The sequence below is a fragment of the Trachemys scripta genome, chromosome 7 (genome assembly GCF_013100865.1).
Source record: "Trachemys scripta elegans isolate TJP31775 chromosome 7, CAS_Tse_1.0, whole genome shotgun sequence".
Classification (NCBI taxonomy): Eukaryota; Metazoa; Chordata; order Testudines; family Emydidae; genus Trachemys; species Trachemys scripta.
This window is the reverse complement of record NC_048304.1, coordinates 10975127-10999242: the sequence shown is the minus strand read 5'-3', so window position 1 is coordinate 10999242 and position 24116 is coordinate 10975127. Positions and strand designations below refer to the sequence as shown.

At 41.3% G+C, this 24116-nt stretch overlaps 1 protein-coding gene across 3 annotated transcripts in view; it reads left to right on the top strand.

Moving 5' to 3' along the window:
- Window positions 1-24116, top strand: part of SHQ1 (SHQ1, H/ACA ribonucleoprotein assembly factor) — a 97348-nt gene that overhangs the window by 13467 nt on the left and 59765 nt on the right. For all 3 annotated transcript variants that reach the window (XR_004646512.1, XM_034776450.1, XM_034776451.1), the window contains exons 6-7: window positions 406-518; window positions 5527-5657. Coding sequence is in view for 2 of the 3 variants with exons in the window: in XM_034776450.1 (XP_034632341.1) it covers window positions 406-518; window positions 5527-5657 (244 nt within the window). In the remaining variant the exon portion in view is untranslated. The remainder of the gene's footprint in view (window positions 1-405; window positions 519-5526; window positions 5658-24116) is intronic.

Sequence of the window (24116 nt, the reverse complement as noted above, 5' to 3'; positions counted from 1 at the left end):
CTGACTTTTACTAAAAATATCCATGACAAAATGGGGAGCCTGGGCATCTGCCGGTGGGCTGGGCGCTCCATGGGTCCCCACCATCCATGTGGGCTTAGAGCTCCCCGGTCACCCCGCCACAGCGGCGACAGGGGAACCCCACAGCTCCTTGCCTCCACAGGCAGCAGGGGACTCTGCAGATCCCAGCTGGCGCTGGTTGAAGTCACGGAGGTCTTTGGCAGTCACTGATTCTGTGACTTCCATGATCTCTGTGACTAAATCGCAGCCTTTCCCATAATGCATAGCTTTTCAGTAAGGGAGACTTGGTAGTGGCACCTATCATCCTAATGGCTCACCTTAGTATTAGGCCGTTCAGCATCGCTTCTAAACTTTTATTTATTCTTTTTGTTCCTGTTGCTTTTCCAGGATGAACTCAGTGATGTTATTGACGTTAAGGATCCAGACTTAACTCCTGCAGATGGACGCAGACAGAAACGACTGGACACTGAGGCTGCTAAGTTTGATCCTGATCATTATCTGTAAGTACTGCTTTATTCCTCCTGATGGAGTGAATTTACATCAGCTAAAATAAATGTATTTTGTCATTTAATAGAGGATGGATTTTAAAATCTCTTTTGAAAAAAATGGGTTTACTTTTTATTTGCTTGACTCCATGTCTCGTAACACTAGACTTTAGAGGGTATTCATAAGTGTGACAGCGACACAAGATATTGCTCATCCACTTCAGGCTTACTTTGCTGCTCAATTAAACTCAGAGGCCATTCTGTACTCAAGCAGAGCTGCTGCTGCGAACTGCAGAATATTATTTCATAGTTGACCTCTCAAGCATCAGGGTAACCAGTCCTTGCCAGCATTTTAGGTTGTAGACATCATAGTTTTGTTTTCTCCTGAGTAACAATGGCAGTCAACCCATCTTAACCATGAGCAGGTAAACATTCTCTTTTTAGATGGATTCTACAGTGTTTCTCTGAGTTCTGTAATCATTTGACTTTTGCTTAAGTCACCCTTCATTTGTTGCTCAGATCCCATCCCCTTGTTAGTGAGCCCTTTGTTCTGAGGAATGAGCACAGAATTTGGGCAGAGACTGGGTGCGCACTATCAAGCAAAATTCTTTATGCTCCTTTTCCAGATTATTTGTTCCTGTGTAAGGCAGGTAGAAATGGATCTTATCTGCCTTTCAAGGAAATTCTTTCAAAATTGAACCTTTCAAATCAAGGAAAGGACAAAAACTCATGGATAGATATACAGCCTGAAAAATTGCAAATAAATGACTTCCTTTCAGGGGGGTTCTTTTCCACGTTTAGACCTCAGACACCTCTTGTGCTGGTGGCAAAATGACAGTCTGCAGTAGGAAGAAATTATTTTTGGTTTCTATAAACTTTGAGGCAGAAGTTGTCAATCCCCCTTAATCCAGTCTGCATGTTTCAGGACAAAGAGTGTACTTCCCAACCACAGAGCTCTTCTCAAAGACATACTCCAGGGGGAGTAGAAAGTGTCTCTTTCCTCAATCAAATCTTTTGAAAATAGTTTTTACTGCAGCTGAAATAGTTTGATATTAATCTGATGTCAATTACAGGAATGGTAAATTTCAGCCTGAGAGAGACAGTCTTGTAGCCTGTACAGTGAGGCTAAATTCTTTGAAATCAGTAGACATTTGGGGTTCATAGGCTGCAGGATCAAGCCTATTAATAGCGTTTGTATTTTCATGTGTGTATTTTGATATTTAAAAAAATACCGTTATTAAACTGACTCCAGTGGCACTTTTCATCATTTGTGTGTCCCAAAATGGTACCACAGATGTATTTTGGTCTGCATAGGGCATGTCTACCAGATTTTTAGACACTGTGACTTTCAAATGATTAATGCATTTTTGAAAATCAAGTGAATTATCTTCAACAGTATGTAATAAACCCCACCCAGTGGAATCACATGTTTTGGCCATGTGACAGTCTTAAACTTACTTCATGGTTGTTTAACACATAAGTCTGTCTTTCATGTGCAATTTGTCTTTTGATACTTAAAAAAAAAAAAAAAAAAAAAAAAAAAAAAAAAAAAAAAAGGTGATTTGAACCTCTCCTCTTACCAGCAGGTCAGACCCACCGTCTATGATTCCCTGAAGTTCCTTCTTCCATCTTAGTGCAGTGTCCTTTCTTGTCAGTTGCATTTTCCACGAAAAAGCAGCTTTCATATTTCTCTCTTGGAGTTGTAATTGTCCTCATGTATTATAAAGGAGGGTAGCTGCTGTGGAAATAACAGAGGTGTGTACCACAGCTGCAGACTAGACAAGGAGATGACTTAGCAATTGGAGAAATAATACTTTCATAATGTTCTGTCAAAGACTTAAATCTCCCTCTTCCTTTTTATTCTGTGGGCAGCTCTCAAAGCCTGGATTTTTGGAATAGAATTCTATCTTTCCTTACACCACTCAGTCTCCGATGAAGGAAAAAAATGACTGTGGAAGGGAAGGTGGTAAATGTAGAGGCCATACGTAAGGCAGTGGAGGCAAACAGGAAATACTGTCTGTGAAGGAAAAAATAGGCTGGGCTATCCATTAAATACATTAAAAGAACCTGCTATTTATTACTATAAGAATAAACAGACTGTACTTTGTATTTTAAATATTTGGGTAGTACTCGTGAATATTAAGAAATATTTTCTGCATTTTTACCATGAATTGTAGTCCTAAATGTTCTTGTTTGTTTCATTGCTGTTTGGCCTGAAAGGCAAGATAGGATGATAGCAGAAAACTTGGAATTTTGAAAATCCTCCAACAGTACATCCTTTGTTCATTAGATAATGATGGAGAGAGAAAATGGACAAAACATAGGAACAAGTGACTCATAAGTGCAGGCTTGAAAACTTTGCTAGGCATGTACTAGGCTGCAGGCTAAACCTATTAGGTAGGTACACAAGGTGATGGCTAGTGTGGTGGGGGATGGGGTGTGACTCTAAGGAGGTCCAGAGGCAACACCCTGCAGGGAAATCCAGGCCCCAGCCTTTGCATCTCCAGCTGCTGGAAAAAATGGGGATGATGCAGTGATTTCTAAATGTGCAGCGATTTCTAAATGTGTTCTCTATTTTGATGTATAGAGCCCTAAATGAGTTGAGCCAGGCCTGCTTGAGAGGCCACCTTTCAATGTGTAACACTGCCATTTCTGCAGTCAGCAGAGATGCTTTGAGCTGGAGCCCCCTTGCCGTGAAATGGAGTTTTCTGGCAGCATGGCAGTAAGGGCTGACAGTTTTGGAAACTATTTCTTCCTAACTGGTCCAAAATTTGTCAACATTCAGGACTTCCTGCATTGCGCATCTATTACTCTAAGCTTTGGGGGAGGGAAAAGGAGGGGAAAAAGGAGTGTATTGTTTAGGTTTTCATCTAATCTTTGGTTAATTATTTTTTGGTGTCGAGGCAAGGAGCTGATTTTGGTTAGGTTTGTTTTTAACGTGATTGTACTTCTAGTAGGGCTATCAATTAATCACAGTTAACTCATGCAATTAACTCAAAAATAATCACGATTAAAAAATTAATCACAGTTTTAATCACACTGTTAAACAATAGAATCCCAACTGAAATGTATTAAATATTTTGGATGTTTTTCTATATTTTCAAATATATTGATTTCAGTTACAACAAAGAATGCAAAGTGTACAGTGCTCACTTGATATTATTTTTGATTAACAATATTTGCACTGTAAAAATGATAAACAAAAGAAATAGTGTTTTTCAATTCACCTCATACAAGTACTGTATTGCATTCTCTTTATTGTGAAAGTGCAACTTACAAACGTAGATTTTTTTTGTTACATAACTGCACTCAAAAACAAAACAATGCAAAACTTTAGAGCCTACAAGTCCACTCAGTCCTACTTCTCGTTCAGCCAATCGCTAAGACAAACAAGTTTGTTTACATTTATGGGAGATAATGCTGCCCACTTCTTATTTATGATGTCACCAGAACATGAGAACAGGCATTTGCATGGGACTTTATTAGCCCGCATTGCAAGTAGGGATGTAAATACTGTTTAAAAAGTTAGCCATTTAAATTATTTAAAAATATTTTGTTTAAATGGTTAACTGATTAAGGGCCGGCAGCTGGGGCTGCACTGGCCGGGTGGCATTGCTCTGGGTGGTGCGGCAGAGGCCACGCTGGCTGGTGCAGGGCCATTGGGATTGGCGGGCTGGCCAACACAGGGCCACTGGGGCTGGCCGGCCTGGAGGTTAATGGTTAAGGCAGGTTAACCAGTAAGGCTTATGCTTACTGCTTAACCGGTTAACATTTTACGTCCCTAATTGCAACATATTTACATGCCAGCTATGCTAAACATTCGTATGTCCCTTTGTGCTTTGGCCACCATTCCAGAGGACATGCTTCCATGCTGATGGTGCTTGTTAAAAAATGAGTTTATTAAATTTGTGACTGAACTCCATGGGGGAGAATTGTATGTCTCTGGCTCTATTTTACCCGCACTCTGCCATATATTTCATGTTACAGCAGTCTCAGATGATGACCCAGCACATGTTCATTTTAAAAACACTTTACTGAAGATTTAACAAAATGCAAAGAAGGTACCAATACGAAATTTCTAAAGATAGCTACAGCACTCAGCCAAAGATTTAAGAATCTGCAGTGCCTTCCAAAATCTGAGAGGATGAGGTGTGGAGGAGCATGCTTTCAGAAGTCTTAAAAGAGCAACACTCTGATGCAAAAACCACAGAACCCGAACCACCGAAAAAGAAAATCAACTTTCTGCTGGTGGCATCTGACTCAGATGATGAAAATGAACATGCGTTGGTCCGCACTGCTTTGGATTGTTATCGAGCAGAACCTGTCATCAGCATGGACGCATGTCCTCTGGAATGGTGGTTGAAGCATGAAGGAACATGTGAATCTTTAGCGCAGCTGGCATGTAAATATCTTGCGACGCCGGCTACAACAGTGCCATGCGAACGCCTGTTCTCACTTTCAGGTGACATTGTGAACAGGAAGCAGGCAGCATTATCTCCTGAAAATGTAAACAAACTTGTTTGTCTGAGCGATTGGCTGAACAAGAAATAAGACTGAATGAACTTGTAGGCTCTAAAGTTTTATATTGTTTTGTTTTTTGAACGCAGTTTTTTTTGTACATAATTCTACATTCATAAGTTCAACTGTCATGATAAATGGATTGCACTACAGTACTTGTATGTGGTGAATTGAAAAATACTATTTTTTTTACAGTGCTAACATTTGTAATCAAAAATAAATATAAAGTGAGCACTGTACACTTTGTATTCTGTTATAATTGAAATCAATATATTTGAAAATGTTGAAAACATCCAAAATATTTAAATAAATTGTATTCTTCTATTGATTAATAGTGTGATTAATAGATTAATTTTTTTAATTGCGCGATTAATTGTAATTAACTTTTTTTAATCGTTTGAGAGCCCTAATTTTTAGTGTACGCCACTAGAGAATCTGCAATTGGTGGTTTTTTTTGTATGTTTACTATACATTGAAATAAATAACAAGTGACTCTTTTCTCCAGTGCTGACTTTTTTGACGATGTGGTCATTCAGCATGTTTTGAAGTACAAGCCCTGGTGGGTTGATGCTTATGCAAAAAAGATGGCTTCCCAGGGAAGGAATCCTCAGGAACATGTTAGTCAAACAACGTTCGGTAAGAGTGTATACCTTTCATTTAATTTTTATTGCTTCTGTTCCTCATTACTTGCCAGAAAGCTGTCTTCAAGATGAAAAGTCATGGTTCTAGCTAGCAATTTCCAATCATGTAATAATACCACCCTTTGTCATTATTTATTTCAAGGATGATTATAATGTTGTTGTTGTTTTTTTTTAAGAGTTGAGTCTCTGTTTGGATAGGAGATATATATTGGTCATCTCTCCTGCAGCATTTATATATAAACTACTAGAGTTTTGTGCAATTCGTTATTATGCAACCTCGTATCTTCAGAAGAAACTATAGTTTTAGTTCTGTCGTCTGTTCTCAAGGATTATATTAGACACATCAATGATCTGTGAAGACGCAGCTCCCTTTTAAGTCTTTGCTATAGATTTTATGGACCTCATGGAAACCTCTCAAGAATTGACAGTCATGAAATGTAATTTCAAATTAAAACTGTCTTTGTTTGGACATTAGATTAGCTAGTAGGAGCGAGTGCTTCGTGTATTACTAGTATATCTCCTTTTTTCAGATTTTCGTAAGTCATTGTTCTCCTGATACCCGATATTTCCTTTTTTGAAAATACAGTAGTAATTGATTTATGTATCCACTTGTGAATATGATGGACACTGTACTGTAAGTCTCATTGTTCAGAATCATTTGCATAAAACTGCCTTAAAATCAGCCAGCATTTCTATACAATATACGAATCATCTTTAGAAACTTGTATATTATATTGTTCCACAGGTGGTTATTCCACACATATTTTTTTATGTATCCTATAAGCTTCTTTCTATTCCTTGTTTTACGGCCTACAGGATGTGTTTCATCTTGAGGATGAACCTGTGACAGTACTATTAATGGGTATCTGTGTGAGATTACTACTTTTATATATAGTGGTTTTAGAGTTGACTGCTACCTTTATATATGTCCTCTGATTGTCATATCATCTCCTAGATGACTTAGGACAGGGTTGGGCAAACTACATCCCGTGGGCCGGATCCGGACCTTCAGGGCTTTGGATCCGGCCTGTGGCGCCGCCGGCACCAAGTCCCTGTGGCCTCCGGGCGCGGGGGCAGAGGGCTCTGTGTGTTGCCTCCAGGCACTGCCCCCGCAGCTCCCATTGACCGGGAATGGGGAACCGCGGCCAATAGGAGCTTCGGGTGAGGTACCTGGAGGCGTGGCAAAGGCAGCACACGCAGAGCCCTTCACCCCCCCTCCCCCAGGGGCCAGAGTGCTTCTGGGAGCGGCGTGGGGACAGGGACAGGGCAGGCAGGCAGGGAGCCTGCCCTGGCCCCGGTGCGCAACACTGCCACCCCGGAGCCGCTTTAGGTAAGTGGTGCCGGGCCAGAGCCCGAACCCCTCCTGCACCCCGCCCCCCAACTCCCTGCCCTGAGCCCCCTGCCAGCATCTCGCACTCCTCCTGTACCCCTGCCCTGAGCCCCTTCCTGCACACCGCACCCCCTCCTACATCCCGCACTCTTACACACCCCAACCCCCTGCGATGGCCCTGCACACAATTTCCCCACCCAGATGTGCCCTCGGCCCAAGAAGTTTGCCCACCCCTGACTTAAGAACACAGGATTTGCCATGCTAAATGATAATTGTTAATTAATCAAACATGGGATCCATATATATAAATATTACTTTGTGTTTCTAGGCCAGAGGTGGGCAAACTTTGGCCCGCGGGGCTGTCCTGCCTGGCCCCTGAGCTCCTGGCTGGCCCTGGCCCCTCCCCTGCTGTCCCCCCTCCCCCACAGCCTCAGCTCGCCGTGCCGGCAGCACGATGGTGTGGCTGGCTCCGGATGGATGACGCGGCTCAGGCAGATTTACCAGTTAACACAGGGTGCTCTTTCAGGGGCCCCCCAACAACAGGGGGACCCAGGGCCGGGCACTTGGGCCCCTCAGCACTGGCACACCCGCCGCAGGGGGGAAGAGCTGCACTGCGGGGGCAGGGGAGCAGGTGGAAGCACGGGGAATGTGGGCGGAGGACTCAGGAGGAGCACCGGCTGGAGAGAAGCGGCGCTTTGGAGGGGAAACCGCTGCTTCTCTCCGGCCGTGTGGCTGCCCCTGCTCGTCCTGAGCCCTCCCCCCATGTTCGCAGGGCCACATTCTGAAAGGGGCGGGGAGGATAAATGGGGGTGGGGTTCCAGGGGGGCGCTTAGGGACGGGGGGGCTCCCAGGAGGGGGCAGACAGGGGACAGGGAGCAGGGGGGTTGGATAGGGGGTGGGGTCCCGGGGGTCGGTTAAGTGTGGGGATTCCGGGAGGGGGTGGTCAGGGGACAAGGAGCAGGGGATTGGAAGGGTTGGGGGCTCTGAGGGGGGTGGGAAGTGAGAGGGGGGGGATGGGGGGCAGGCTGTTTGGGGAGGCACAGCCTTCCTTACTTTGGGCCAAAAAGCTTGTCCACTCCTGTTCTAGGCTCTAGTTCCTTGTACTCTGAGCTTTTACACAGGAAATAGAAGGGAATCTGGGTAAACAGAGTGCGTTGCAACAGCTCTGGTGCATTCTCTCATTGATCTCCATCCAGCCATTGCAGTGAGGCATTGTTAACACACACGTCACATACATTGGAGACACAGTAGATTAAAGGCATTGGACAAAAGTGCGAGAGACTTGGAAACAAAAAAGTAGCGAAGTTTATTTCTTTTGTTTGCTCTCACGGTTCACTTCTCATTTAATAAAGTTGTGACCACATTTGGCCATGTTATAGAATACAACGAAAATGAAGAACAGTGGGCAGATTATATAGATAGAATAAATAGGGTTTTTTTTGCAAATGATGTTCCTAAAAAAAAAAAACCTTGGGCTTTACAGGAAATTACTCAGAAATTACTCAAAAGCCCGACAAGCCTTAGTGACCCAACTAGGAAAAGTTATGCAGCGATTGGGACAGTCCTAAGGGACCATCTCTTTCCCAGACGGCTCATTATAGGGGAGAAGTTTAGTTTTGATGTCACAAACATGATCAGAACCCCTCAGTCTGTTGGCTGAGTTTAAGAAACTCATGGCATTTTGTGAATCTCCTGTAAATTTAAATGACTCATTAAAGGACTGAATGGTGTTTGGATTATGTAATGACAGCAGCCAAAAGAAATTGTTGACTAAGAGAGAGAGTTGAGAAAGAAGCTGCTATTGTGTCAATGGAAACTTCAGCAAGAGATGACAGGGAACTGAGTGAGAGTCTGAAACCAATGGAGGCTGTTGAATCCTGATTTAGATGTGATAGAAGAAATCACCATGAGAGGGAGTGCAGGTTCCACTTGGAGATTTGTCATTAATGCAGATGCATAAGGGGGCAGGAAGCCTCAAAGGTACAGAAAGTATGTACACGCTATGGAGGAGCAATCAGTGAGCAATCTGATGAGTTCTCTGTGTTTGGAGAAAGTATTAAAGCAATAAAATCCAAGACAGTGCAGCCATTTTGAGTTATAACGAAGATTCAAGGAATTCCTATTTATACAGAGTTGGGGATAGCAGGGATGTCACAAAAATAGTTTACTGGGTACTTAAAAGGAAAATGCAAGTTAATTGTCTCCAGATCTGTATTAGTGATATAGTCTGGAAAAGAACTGATGCGTCAGGCTATTGCCAAAGTGGAAGTGATATCGAAAGTGCACATGTAGGAATTGACACTGTATATTGTGGAAAGGGAAGGGTTTCTCTTACTGGTTGTGAGTGGAGGCGTTATCCAATAGGACTGGGCAGACATCTGATTGCGGTAGGCAAAGGTGCCATGTGTGCCTGAACCAAAGCTTGTTGAAATCAATGGGAAGGCTTTTAATGATTTCAAAGAGCTTTGTATCATGCCCATATTAAAAAGGAGGCTAGGGCCAATGCCCAACTGCACAGTGTCGGAGAGTTTAAAAATACAGGCACTCTAGTGGCACAAACTAATACTGCATGTATTATAATATCCTTTGAGATTGATTTAGATGATGCCCATTGTATGATAAACCTGTAGTTTGTTGGGCATGTCAGTTTGTATACCACTGAAAGTGTTTGTTGTGTGCCATACTGAATTTACAGCAGTGCTCATAGGGGCTGCCCTGTGCCCTCCCATGCAAGGGCATAAGGTGTGGAGTTGCCACTACTCTCCTTGGTTCCTTCTTACTGCCCTCCTCCTGCCTTCAGTGTGAGAGAACCCAGTGAGTATCCATCCTGCTACCCCGGCTAAGCTTCAGACTTATTCCTTTTCAAACTATTTGAAGAATATTTCTTGAAGGTTTCTTTTTTATTATATAGGGACAAGGTAGTGTTAAGGTCTCAGCCAAAATTCATCCTCAGAGTGGTCTGAAACTTCATCTGAATCAATCCATCAAAAGACCACATTTGGCATTGGGAGCAAATAAATTGCACACTAGATGTTTCCAGAACTTTGCTTTGTTATATTGATAGGACAGAACCATTGAGATTCACCCTCTCTGTTTATGGCTATAGATGGGTGTTGTCAAGGTTAAGCCAGCTCATCTCTGAGAATATCAAAATTGGCTACAACAGTGTATCTCCTGGTGTTAACAGTTGGCTGGTGAATCTCTCCCACTGAACATCAAGACTCATTACAAAGTGACATTTGCATTCTTCAGACAATATAAGAGATGTACAAGGCGATGACATGGAGTAACCCCCTAACTTTTGTCATACACTGTGGACTTAGCGGCTGGGTCAAGACTAAGTTTAGGAGAGCAGTATTACAATCAAGGTTTGACTGATGCAGCTGAAACTCCTCATTCCTCCCATCCTGAGGGGTAATTCTTGCCACTCACCTGTAATGGGATCTACACTCATGTAGTGGGATCCACTCTTTCTTGAAGAAGAAAGGACAGTTACAGTACTTGCCTTATGGTATCTTTGGTTCTTCAAGATGATGATGTCAGTGTGGATCCCCTAACCTGTCCTCTCTCCCTGCTTTTCAGAATCCTCAGCTACCAAGGGCTTTGAATTGCAAGGGAACTGAAGGAGGGTTTGTGGTCACTGCTCTTACATAGAAGCATGAGGAGGCACAGCGTGTATTTGCAGCCTTAAGAGACACTGTTGTGTTTGTTTAAAAATAAATAAATAAATCTGACCTCATGCTCATCAGATGCAGACACACCTACAGTGGGTTCCATGTTGACAACATCTCAAAGAACCAGTTACTGTAGAGTAGGTAACTACTTCTGTCCTTTATCAGCCTGTCTTTCCATGGCTTGAAAAGCAATGCTTGTGGAGTACATGTGTTAAGCTTTCATGTGTGTATAGTTTGTATGCTGTGTTGTTTTGTAGAAAACAAGATGATACACATTTACTCTTACCATGTTATCTTATATAATCAGATTTTTTTTGTGTGTGTGTGTGTGTGTATATATATATATATATTAATACTGCATTAAGTTCCATTTTATGACTTTCGGCTTTAAGGGACATTTCTTTCTAACTGTGGAAGTACTCATTATTCCTGACAGAAATTTATTGAAAAAGGAATCCATTTCTATTTGTGCCACTTGTAAGAAAATTTTAAAAAGCATTATTACTTGTATTATATTTGTAAACCAATTAATGTTGCAAAATGTAAGTGATTTATAATGGATGTATGACTCAGTCCATTATGAAGTGGCTTTATAGTCAGAACCATTCCATTTTGGTGTTAGCGAGCACTTATTTGCAGAATTCAGTGAAAGCTTAAACTGAAAAGTGAAAGTTTATTTTTTATGTAATTAGCCCACCTTCATCAACTTTGCTATCTTTTTTTACTTTGAATGGGTGACTAAATGGAAATTTGATCTAGCCTGATCATACTAATACTTACACCTATACACACTAAGTACCTATAGAGGTAATAGAAGCCCAAAATAATCACCTTTTTTCAGCCTAAAGTTGTTTAAAAATGGACCCGCATCTCCATTCTCTGCAAAATATTTTTTTTAAATTTAGCATTTTCTCTATAAGTCCTCTAAAGCAAGGGCTTGCATCTGTGTTAAAAGTTCTTGCTCCTTATCTGGCCAACCCAGTGTGACCAGGGTCCCGGGGAGCCACGCTGAAGTTACTCAGTTAGGGCAAACTACAAAGAATGGGGCAGACAATCCCCAAAGCTGGTGGATATTCCAATACTTAGATTTACCAAGCCAGCACAAAACAGCTTCTACAATACCTTAATGGTTACACAGAAGCCAGAAACTCAGTTCCCTTATAGCAACCCAGCCTCGGGCTTCCACACAGACTCTCAAGTCAAGGATTACTGAAAATCTTATTCATCGTATAAGAAAGTTCTACCAATCCCAAAGGATTGGACACATCACCTGTCAAGTTAATGAATATTTCAGATCTTACCAATTCTTATTAACTAAACTAAAATTTATTAAAAATGAAAAGAGAGAATATTGGTTAAAAGATCAGTATACCCACAAACATGAGTACAGTTCTGAGATCAATTTCATAGGGATGGTGAGCTTTGCAGGTTCAAAGAGTTCTTTCAGAATAAGTTCATAGATTCAGTCCAATGTTCGTATCCAGGGCGATCCAGGTGGGACTGGAGATCTCAGTCTTATGACTTAAGCTTCCCCTGCATAAAGCATCAAGCAGATCTGAGATAAAAAGGATCAGGACCCCTGAGTTTTTTGATAGTTCCAGGCCTTCTCTTGACTGCTCAGAGTTTTTAGCTGAACAATAGGCAATATCCCGACTCTGAAGTAGACCTATTTCCTAAGCATCACCTGTAATTAGCTACCCAGAATAACATAAGACAATTGCCTGTTTTCTCCCATTTGCAGGTTATTTGCTATATACTTCAAAGAGAAATCAATACAGTGATATCACTATATTTACAGTTCATTTAAATGTTCTCCTTTTGATCTCTGAATTAACAGAATACAGCATAGACAGGAAATGTTAGATTACATTGTTAATCTCTAACAGTATTTACGTAAACACACAAACACAATAATCATCTACCAATATGTCCCTAAACGTTGAATTTGGGTCATGTATCCTGTAGGATGCTTAACCCTTTCTGACCATGTGTCACACCCAGTAAAATATCAGTCTCCTTCAGTTGTTTTTTCTTATACCAGCTGGATGAAATGTTGTTTCAGAGATGGTAGTCAATGTGTTATCCCTTTCTTGTTGTAACTATCAATAGTGTAAAAATAGATGTTGTGCCAGAGGCTGGTTAGAGAGTGAAGGCAAACATTGATTTATTTTGCGAGATAGTGGCAACCTGTTGTCGAGTACAGGATGGGAGCAATTGTAGTGTTGACAGGGGCCAATCAGAGGGGGAGCCCTTTGGCCTGCGCTCAAGCTCAAAGGGGGCCTCAAATTTAGACACTGGTTAATTTTTTGGTATTTAGTAAGTTTCGCAACTTGTTTTTATGCACATCCCTGTCGGACCAAAATGTGATATACTCTCTCAGCTTAGAGCTACAAATTTAAGCAAATGAGAGATGTGATTTGGTAACAGACATAATTTTTTTTGTTAACTGATCTAGATATTGTTGTATTAAAAATAAATATGTTCATAAATATTAATAAAAATATTAATATTTAATAGCTAGTGGGGTGCAGGGGAAGCAGCCGCTTTCCCCTCAGGACATTTTTCAAAAGCGGCGCCTTAGGAGTTACCTTATATGGCGCCAGCGGGTGGGGACTGCTTCTCTCTGAAGGGCGGCATGGCCAGAGGAGCCGGGGGGGGGCGGGCCGAAGGGAGGGGCGGCGGGCATGTCCGGAGGAGCACGCCAGTTGGCCAGGTAGAGAGCGGGGATGGGCTGCGCTGCTGGGCCCGTTCGGGTCTGGAGCGTTCGGGCCGGGGGGAGCATGCGCGGCGTCGGGGGGTCAGGGGGAGCCGGCGGCTGGTGGGAGAAGCGGGGACGGGCTATACTGCTGGGCCCGTTCGGGTCCGGAGCGCTCGGGCCGGGCCGGGGGGAGCATGTGCGGCAGCGGGGCTGGGCTGGGCTGGGTGCATGCTGCCCGGCAATAGGGGGGCCGGGCCGGCGGGAGAAGCGGCGAGGGGGAAGGAGGCTGGGCGCCTCGGCAGCAGCCTTGAGGGAAAGGCTCCGTTTGGCTGGGCTTAGTGCGGTAACAGCCCAGCTGCCGGAGCCGGGGCGAGGAGCGCAGCTGGGCTCGGGCGGGCGGGTGGCCACTTGCTGCTCAGCCTGCCGAGCTGCGAGCCCCGTCCCGGCGGGCACCGGGCACCGGCAGCAGAGGGGCAGGGGAAGGGCTGGCCAGGGACAATGGCAGGAGGGATGAGATGGGGAGGGCGTGGGAGAGAAGCTGGGCGGGCGCGGAGCAGCCGGAGGAGGAGCCAAGGGGGGCGTGGCCAGAGGAGGAGCCAAGGGGAGGGGCGCCTTTTTGATGTTTGCTCCCCCTGCTCTTAAAACCTGGCTATGCCACTGTCTGTAGCCACTGCTTGTCATCCCATACCTGCATAACGATGCAGTCCCACCAGTCAGGGCTTGTTTCTTGGGCCCAGAACTGGAGCTTCATTGTTTGCAGCTGCTCTTTGACTGCCAACAACAACCTTGAATTGTTTCTTTTCATGGTGCACAGCAAGCCAGCCTGCAAAGAATCGTCCTATTCCTTGTGGCTCTTCTTGTGGCTCTGGAAATGCTGCAGGATCAGGCACGTTGTGTTCACAACGTTCATCACAATAGTGCAGAGCTATGTAGGAGCCATGCTTCTTGCAGAGATGGCGAACACGCAGGGTTGCAGAGCATTTGAAAAGAGGCGTGCAAGATTCGCGGATGCAGATAAAATTATGGGATGGAGAAAACTGCATCATGGGACATTGAAACCGTATTCCCAGTTACCCCTGTGTGACTCGTTTGCTCCCGTGAGGCATTGCAAACCCTTCTCAAAACACCCTGTGCTAAATAGTAGTGAGTTGCACAGTAGCTACCCATGGTGCACTGCTCTCTGCATTGATGCAAGCACTGCTAGTTGGAGACGCACACTGCTGAAACAAGGAGCATAATGTGGACATGTAAAAGCGATTTAATGACTGCGGTAGCTGTACGTCAATGTAACTTAGGCTGATTTAATTTTGTAGTGTAGACTTGCCCTGTGTCTCATCACTACTGCCCTTGCTCAGCCTCCGTCCTACCTGTGTTTGTGGATAACGTGCTCTCAAGGATTCAGCAGACCTGGAAGGAACTTGGCAGCTGATTGGCTGATGGCAGGACATTGCTGGGAGAATGGGTGAAAACGGACATAATTGGAAAGTATATTGCATTTGTAAAAAAGAAAATCTTTTAATGAACAAAGGATTGTAAAATGCTGTGTAAGCTAGTAGAAGTTCGTGGGAAGATGACACAAGTCAGTATGATATTTAATTTACTTTCCTATTGAAAATGTTGAACTAAAAAGCAACTCAATGATTGTTGTTACTGCTTTTACTAATTTGTCTTGAGAATTTTTTTAATCATAAATAGTTTCTTAGAGCAAAACATTTGATTACTTTTGTTTTTGACTGGGAGGAGTAAGTACAACTACAGATATCTTTTTGCATGGTATTACAATTCACTGAAGATTTTATTGATTTGATTACTGCTCTTACTTTCTTCCTTGCTTATTTTCCCTTGTTTTGTTTTTTATCTCTTCAGTTCTCTTAATGTTTCATTATAAGATTTTTTTTTTTTTTTTGGATCAGCTAGTCTCATTAGCATTTAATGCCTTTAGCTGTTTTCTGTTCTTACCTTGAATCTACTTTTAATTAACCTTTTCTCTCTCTTCCTCCAGCTTTTATGCACACTGTATTTTTTGTTGTCCTCTAATTTGCTGTTTCATTGTCCTAAGTGTTTTTTTCTTTTTTGTCCCTTATATTTTTGTTTGTTTGCAATCATTGCATCTCCAGCTCATTGTTTTCTTCCTGATTTTTCTTCTCCACCTGAATGGCAGTCATCAGGCTATAAAGATCACTGAAAAACTGCTTTTGCTGCACGATGCCAGTGGAAACATTAGAGATTAGACTTCATCTTCATTGCGTGTGTGGCAAAAGTATCATTCCAGGGATAGGCACCTCAGCCTCAGATTTTTGTTCATGCTTACAATGTCTAAGGCAAGTCAAATAATCCTCCAAAAAAAAAAAAAACCTAACTAATTACATAGCCGTTCCCATGAGGGAGAAGCTTTTGAGAGGTTCTCTTTCTTGCTGCTAAGGTTCACATTAGAGTCTTGCTTCTACAGATTCCAGATGAAATGCTTTACATTTTGTAACAGTCACATTCAGCTTAGTTAAAAGTTCATTTTAATCTATTTCAAAATGCTGAACAGTAAACCTCCTTTTTAGGCAATACAAAAATCTTCAAAGACTCAGGCTGACACATGTATTTAATATAGCATTTACATGCTCCAGGGATCACTTGTTTTATTTACAGTAATCCATTATGTTTACCAGTGACCAGTCTGTCTGAACAGCAATAATTTTTCTTTTTAAAGACTGAACCTTTCCATAAGCCTGTAAATTTCCAAATAAATACAGCTCGTTCACCTGCACGTCTATCAATGTGATATATGCCATCATGTGCCAGCAATGCTCCTCTGCCATGTACATTGTCCAAACTGGACAGTCTCTACGCAAAAGAATAAATGGCCACAAATCAGACATCAAGAATTGTAACATTCAAAAACCAGTAGGAGAGCACTTCAATCTCCCTGGACACTCAACAACAGACTTTAAAGTTGCCATTCTTCAACAAAAAATACTTCAAAAACAGACTCCAACAAGAAACTGCAGAACTGGAATTAATTTGCAAACTTGACACCATCAAATTAGGTCTGAATAAAGACTGGGAGTGGCTTGGTCACTACAAAATAATTTTCCCTCTGTTGATATCCACCCCTTCTTGTCAACTGTTGGGAATGGGCCACATCCACCCTAATTGAATTGGCCTGGTTAGCACTGGAATGAGAGGTAGAGGCATTAGCAGAAACTTGAAATTGAGAACAAGGAGTTTGAAATGGATGTGGAGGCATTAAAGGGACTGTAAAGAGAGTGATGTGTTTGGAGCGATGGGCAAGGAAGATGAGCTTGACCGCAGCATTTAGAGAGGCTGGAGATGAGCAAAGATGTTTAACTCAATGCACTTTGTATTTTTTAGGTTTCCAATACAATGTGTTGTTGAATATCCAGAGGGCAGAGACTTTCTTATTGTCTGTTGTACAGCATCTAGCACTTGTGGGTCCAGGATCCTGAGTGGAGTGTCTGAGCACAATTGAAATCACAATAATAATAATAATGCATGTTGCTGTATAATATCATAGAATTTTGAAAACCATAGAAATGTGTTCACTAGTGCATAAAACCTTGCTAACTTTACCCCATGGATCACTGGTGTTACTGACACTACAAATACAATGAACGCTGTAACATCTCAATGGGAGATAAGTGAAAATTTCATGTCCAAGTTTTACAAAGGTAGAATGGAAATGTTTTTAAATTTGTTTATAAAATACAGTGACCAGTCCTGCAAGGTGAAGAACAACTCCTGAGGAAGTGTTCTGCACCCACAGAATCAGGCCACTAGTTAGGATTATTAACAACACCCTGCATTTATATAGCATCTTTTATCTAAGAACCTACAAAAGATTTAGGAGCATTAATTCATAAGTGTCACTACTGCTCTGTGAGGTAGGTATTGTAGCCATTTTACAGCTGGGTAGACTGACACCAAGAAGGTTAAGCAGTTTGCTCAGTGTCATAAAGTCATTGGCAACACTGGAAATAGAATTTACAGTGAAACACTCTGACTGTTTGATAATTATTCCCTCCCTTGAAAGGATGTTAAACTATACTGACTCTAATATTAAGAAGCAATTTGAAACATTCATATATGTTCCTGACAATGTGCAGCCACTCCACCCCCCCAAAAAAACAAAAACAAAAACCAACCAAACAAAAAAAAACAAACCCTATCTGTGCAGACCTATGTCCTTGCTGGTTCCAATACATGTTACCATTGAGGAAAGGGTGGTTTTTTTTAAAGTTTAATTTAAACAACTTTTTTTTAAGGAAATGATCAAGTTGCTTTATAATAGGTGCCTGATAATCTCTTGTAATATTTGTCTTGTTTTGAGTTTGCCATGATAACCTTTATTTCTGTTCTGTCTCTTACATTTTGAACTTGTGAAAAATGCTCATGTAGTTAAATTGTAGCAATAAGAGACATAATTTGGGCACTGACTAATATGTAAAATATTTTAAATCAAGTTTAAGAATTTGTGTATTTGGAACACAGTAGGTGATAGCTGATGCTACTTTGCAAGAGATTAACCTTAAATACTATGAAAATATTGTTAGACAAAACACATTGGTAACATACAAGCATGCATAGCACACATTTAAAGTGGCAGAAAATGTAGTTATGCATTTATTCTGCTAAACTTAAATTATGCAGAAATTTTTAAAAAGTAGAAAGAGAATATGAATTACTAGCTAGGTGTTTTTGTATGTTAATGAGCAGTCTCAGGCCTGGGTAATTTATAATTCAAAGTCCTTGATAAATGGAAAGATCTTTATTTGTCAACTAGAAGAAAAATATTTTCTCCGGGGAGAAATTTTATTAAGAACACCTGGCACTTTGTATCAGCTAAATTAATGACTGTCTCACCACTGTACCCTTGGGGAATTGTTGCACATCTTCTTTGCCAACCTCTAGTGAACTTAAATTTTCTCTGTATATATTAGTTCCAGTTGAATATACTTCATAAGATACTCTTGTCCCCTTCAAAACATATACCTCTTCATATCCTTCATGCCCTCTCACTGTTATGGCTTGGGGAGCTTGATCACCTTTTTACATAGTTTATGTTGCTTTTCACATAAACAGTAAGAGATGTAGTATTCATTGCACACACACACTTACTTATGCCTCCTAAAATGCAGGTTTCAGATACAGACTCCAATTAATTTTTGTTAGTGGTAAACTTTTTAAAAAGTCAGCTTACATTTGCCATTTGTTACTTTTTCCCACTGAGATAGGTAGTGCAACTTTAGGAGTATAGAATTACCAGGGCAGACCAGAACTGACCTGTGGTCCATCTAATCCAATTACCTGTGTATGACAGTGGGCAGTGCCAGATGCTTCTGAGGAATTATTTAGCTTCTCTGACATATCATTCTCCTTAATAGCTCTCTTATTGCCTGGTAGCAATCTTCTGTAGACTTTCAGACTCTGATATTGTGATGCTCTGATTGTACATAGGAATCAGCCAGATCTGCTGCTTCCTGTTCAGAACTCGGGGATTGATCCCAAATGGCTTCTCTGATCTCCTTAGAGCATATGCTCAGGAAATCGTCTTGTGCAAAGAGGTCAAATAAATGGTCATAATTCTCAGTCCCTTTCCCCTTTGCCCGTTTTCTCATTGAATCACATACCTTATATACATATTCTCTGTGACTCATCATTCTAAACCTTAACGTATACATTTTGGGGGTACATTGAAATATTTGCAATACAGCCTTTTACGATTCACTGGTTTCCATTTAATTAAATACACTTAACGCTTTACCGAAGAGCCTTGCCGCTAGCAGGGAGACGTCCATGTCTTCTGGAATTTTATGTAATTCACACAGTCTCTTTACAGTAGTGAAATATTATTTAATACACTGTATCTATTTGTAGACAGGGCTCAGTGTCCCCCAACTGGGTGTTTTTTGGGGAAGATCGATTACTGCTTGAGGATTTTCTGTTTTTAGTTCCCATATATTGAGTTCGTGTTGGCATTGCTTCTCTTTCTCTTCTTGCTGTAGTTTGATCTGAAAAGTTTCCAGTTGCAGTTTTTCTCTCTCTAGCTATATACATCCTGGGCTCCATTATAAGCTGGAGGGTCTGTCTCCTCCCATCACTGTAAGCTCTGGAACTGCAGATATGCTTTGGGGAGCCGGGTGCACTCCATGGAGGCTGTCATACTCCGACCTTTTACCTGCAGAGAACAGCTCTTCTAATTGCTTTCTGGTGTATTTGGCATAAGTTTCTTTTTTCATCCTGCCCTTGCTGCTGTTCTGTTTACCTTATGCTTTCCTTTGTTCTATTTCATTTATCCAAAATAAACAGAAAACAACTAACTGTAGCCTTATCTTACTGTTCCCAGCCTTCTCACTCTGAATCACTTAAAAATCTAATTTACCAGTTCTTGAAGTGTGAACTTCAGTCAAGCAGCATGTAAATCCTACAATTGACTATGCCACTGATGCGCTCCTCAGAACCCAGCCCAGAACCATAAGCCACTGTCTTACCCTTCCACCTTAGCAAGAATGAGCTTTGATGAAGATTAGACTGTATCAGCTTCCTAGCACACTAGTCTGTCCACCTCATCAACAAACACCTCGAGACTTTGCCAGTCTTAACCTTGACTTGCAAGTAGCACTCGGTGAACCCATTCCTGAGTTCCCCAGAGATTTCGCTCTGCAACTGTCCAGTCCCTCTCACTGGGCACTCTCAGAAATTAAGTTTGCTCCTCGGGAGAGACAGTACACACACCAGCCTGTTAGGCTAGCTGAAGACTTACTGTTTACTTCAATATAACAGCACTGAAATGGTTTATAGTAAAACTAAGAATGTTTATTAATAAAGAACACAGGTTTAAGTGATACTAAACAAGAGAAAGACACATGTTGCAAACAAAACACTTTTTAGAGACTAAAACTTAATTTTAGCAAGTTACAATTGTTGCCGAAGTGATTTTCTTTCTTGCATCAAATTACTAGCATCTCTATCCCTCAAGGCCAGAGGAGCCAATGTTCATAGAATCAGAGGGTGCTGTCCCCTTTGTTCCCTAAGTGACAGATAACTAGAATGCCTTTTTTCTCCCCTTATGTTTCCCAAACTCCATTGTTTCTGCCTACAGAGCCAGGAAGACTTCCTGGGGAGTGTGGACTCTGTCTCCCAATATGCCCACAGTGCTGTTTCCACTGACACTTATTAGCTTGATTCTTTTGTTTACCTTATATGTAAATGTACTTTCATTGTCCTTTGCCTGTAATCAAGCCAGTCAGACAGGTAAATCCACATTGCTTTGCGTAGGGCAGGCTTGACTTATGCACTGTCTCCAAAACCCATTTTAAGAACATATTTCCAACACACGTACATAACTCTTTATGCACAACCCGTACTTTCGTCACACAATAATATTCATGACCAACATTTCACCAGCATTCATAAAAGACCTTACTCAATACGCTTTTGTAGTACAATAATATTGTATATAATCAGTTGATTCAGTTGCTTATTCTTTGGGGTTCAGACCCTCTGGTCTCCCTCTGTGTGTCTGGACCCTGATGGTCACAGATGTATTTAACCAAAGACTTGAAAAGATAAGATTAGTTATTTGCCCTTAGGATACATCTACACAGTTTGTGGCAGACTGCAGCAGCGAGTGTCAGAATCCAGGACCATAGACTTGGACTTGGGTTACCATGCTAACAATAGCTGTGTAGATGTTGCAGCTCAGGCTGTGAATCCTAAGAGGGGGGTGGGTTTGCAGCTTGGGCTGGAGCTTGTACTCCAACATCTTCACAGCTGTTGTAAGCGTAGCAGCTCGAGCGTGTTGACCAAGGCTCCGAGACTTGCTGCTGCAAGCCATGTAGACGTATCCTTAAATTCCCTCTTATGCTTTCATCTTTTCCGTCTTCCATTTTGACATAGTTTGTGCTCTTTTATGTTGGCCTCTATAGGGTGGAATTTCCATTTATACATGATTATGCAATAGATTTTACTGAGGTTTCTCTATTGGAAGCTAGTTGAAATTTGAAAGTGACTTGTTTCCAATTTGATGTTACTGTAAGTGTGGACACCCTGATGCAACAGCTTCTGATATCACATTAGAGCCCACCCTAGCGTAGCAAAATGTAAATGTTTTCATGTTCTTTCAGAAATCAATTTATTTCAAATGTATTAAAACATTGCACATGTGGGCTTATAGATAAGTTAGTGTAAATGAACCAGATAATTCACTGAAAAAGTCAATAAGAGTTTATAAGCAGATCTCTTTGTAAGTTTTGGAATCTAGATATAAGGAATAGATGCTAAATCATTCTGTACTGATGGAGAATAAAGGTTGAATTACCATCATTCTTGCTAAATTGTAATTTCTCACTAAACCATGGCAACAGAAGGAGATCAACTTTCTCAAGATATGACACAAGCTTGACTTTCTTGGAATTTAGAAATAAGTTGGCTTCATTCCTAAGAAATGTTTAGTTCACAAAGACGTTTGCTAAGAACTAAAATCAAAGCATGTAATGCTTATGAAGCAGATAGAGACAGCGAAGATTTTCAAAAAGAAGCATGTACAATTTTTTTTTTCCATTTGCAGTCTGATGCTTTAAGAGAGTGTGTGTGTATGTGCTGGAGCCTTTGGTGTCCATTACGTTTGTAACATTTTATGGTATGTTTGGATAAACTCTTGTGCCAAGCTCCTGGGATAAAGGAGACTGCATGTCTTATGGAGAAGATTGTAACCATGAGGATGTGGATTGTATAAAAACTGTGAGCAATATTCCAGTGTAAACACACATTTCCTGGATTTACTGGATTTGTTGGAGGAATGTGACATGGTTGTGTTAAAGAGAAGGGGTTTATGCATAAAAGAGAAATTTGTTTACGCAATGTAACTATGAGAAATACTCTAATAATTCTAAGGAAATGTACTTAATGTTTTCTAGATTAGGTAACTGAAATGCTAAACAACACTGCCACACCACCACCAGCACCACCACTCAAACACTGACATAAAGTTTCTAGATAGTCTTAATGAAAATTTTTAGATCAGGTTCCGTGGCTTCTTAATTTGACTTACAAGAGATTCCTGGTTGATGTAGCCTGAGGTTTGCACAAGGATCATTTGTGGTCAGTCATTTATCTCTTCAGTAGTTTAAGGATAATTTCAGAGTTCTTTTGCATTGCATTTAAGCAGTGATCAGACATATTATAACACACTATCTTTGGGTTCCTTTAAAAAACAAGTCTCGTGAGAGCAGAAATTAGCAGACAATTTTCACTTGTGTTATTTTATATGTGGGACTAATTTTCTGTGTGTACACTAGAGATTGAATCCAAAATTGCCTATAGTGGCACAGATAGAAATTTTTTTCCTGGAAAATCTAACAGCAAAAATCTTTTACTGATATGATGGATGGCTAACATCATATATCAAGTACTAAATTATATTGGGTTTCATCTATCTGCAGGACCCAGACATGTTCTTAGTCTTCTGCTCCCAGCATCTAATCCGAACACATGATTTTTACTTGACACTTTAAGAATCCTAGTAGGGCAGCAAATGGGTTTATTCATATCTGTTCTTGGACTAAAACTGAACAGTGTATATGTTGTATTTATTCCTATTTATCAAAGTGCCTGTAACAGTGCACTAGCTGCAGACTAATAATTCTACATACAATCAAAACTCAGTTAAAATGATCATAAAAGGACCTCCCAACCCATTGAAATAGGCTTCTCCTGCTTCCTGCAACACAGATTAGCTTCTTTTTCTGCATTGTGGAAAAGTATGAGAAAGTAGCATATATTGAAGATAATCAGATCTGAATGGTGTCAGAGCAAAGGAGGAAGTCGCTTCCAAAATTCCAGACAGCACCTTGCCACCAGAACATTTTTTGTTTAAACCTAATGGCTGTAAGCTTGAGTGTCTCAGGAAGTTGCAACTGCAACATTAATACATAAGGAATAACATGACCCCTCAAATAGCTGAGACTGAAACAATTTACCGTAGTTCTTTTAACTCAAAATCAACAGCTAAAATGGCAGATCATGCAGATCACGGAGTATGAGTGTAATGTATTCCCTACTGATAATATAGTAAGCAGGCAGCCTCATTCTCTACCAGTTACAAATTCTGAATGGGTTAAAGATACAGCCTCATGTGAAGCACATTGGTGTAATCCAGCCATAAACTGTAAAGAGACAGTTGGCTTTGGTGATGTCTGTATCTGAAAGAAAAGGCCGTGATCTTCTTGACAATTACAAGTGATGGAAAGAGAGCTTGGCAGCTGCTGATACCTGGCAGCTGGAGAACAAAAAAGGCACTCAAATTGTGAACCTGAGTCGCAGATGGCAGGCTTGCTCCCTCGTTCGAAGGCGTTAATGTAATTGTGTTCAGTTTTGGGGTACTTTTCGCAGTATGTAATAACTTCGGTTTTCCTGCATGCTTACCATTAATTAACTCCAATAACTCACTCTTACCTCAGTTTAGTCTCTACCATCTAGCCCTTATCTAATTCCAATCTCCGTGGGCTCTGGTTCTGGGTGAATTTTTCAGTTGTTTCAGATATCTCCAGTGATTTGAAAAGCGAGCAGGGTGTTGACAGCATGCTGAAGGCAGGTATACTATGCCTCCCCATTAAACCCTCCTCACAGCCCCCATAGTGAACAGGAAGAGAGAAAATCGAACCCTGCGTCAGAAAATCCTCCATTCAGAAGGGCAATTGCCCAGTCCTCCCCTCTGGGTAATGTAAAAAAGAAAGGAGAATA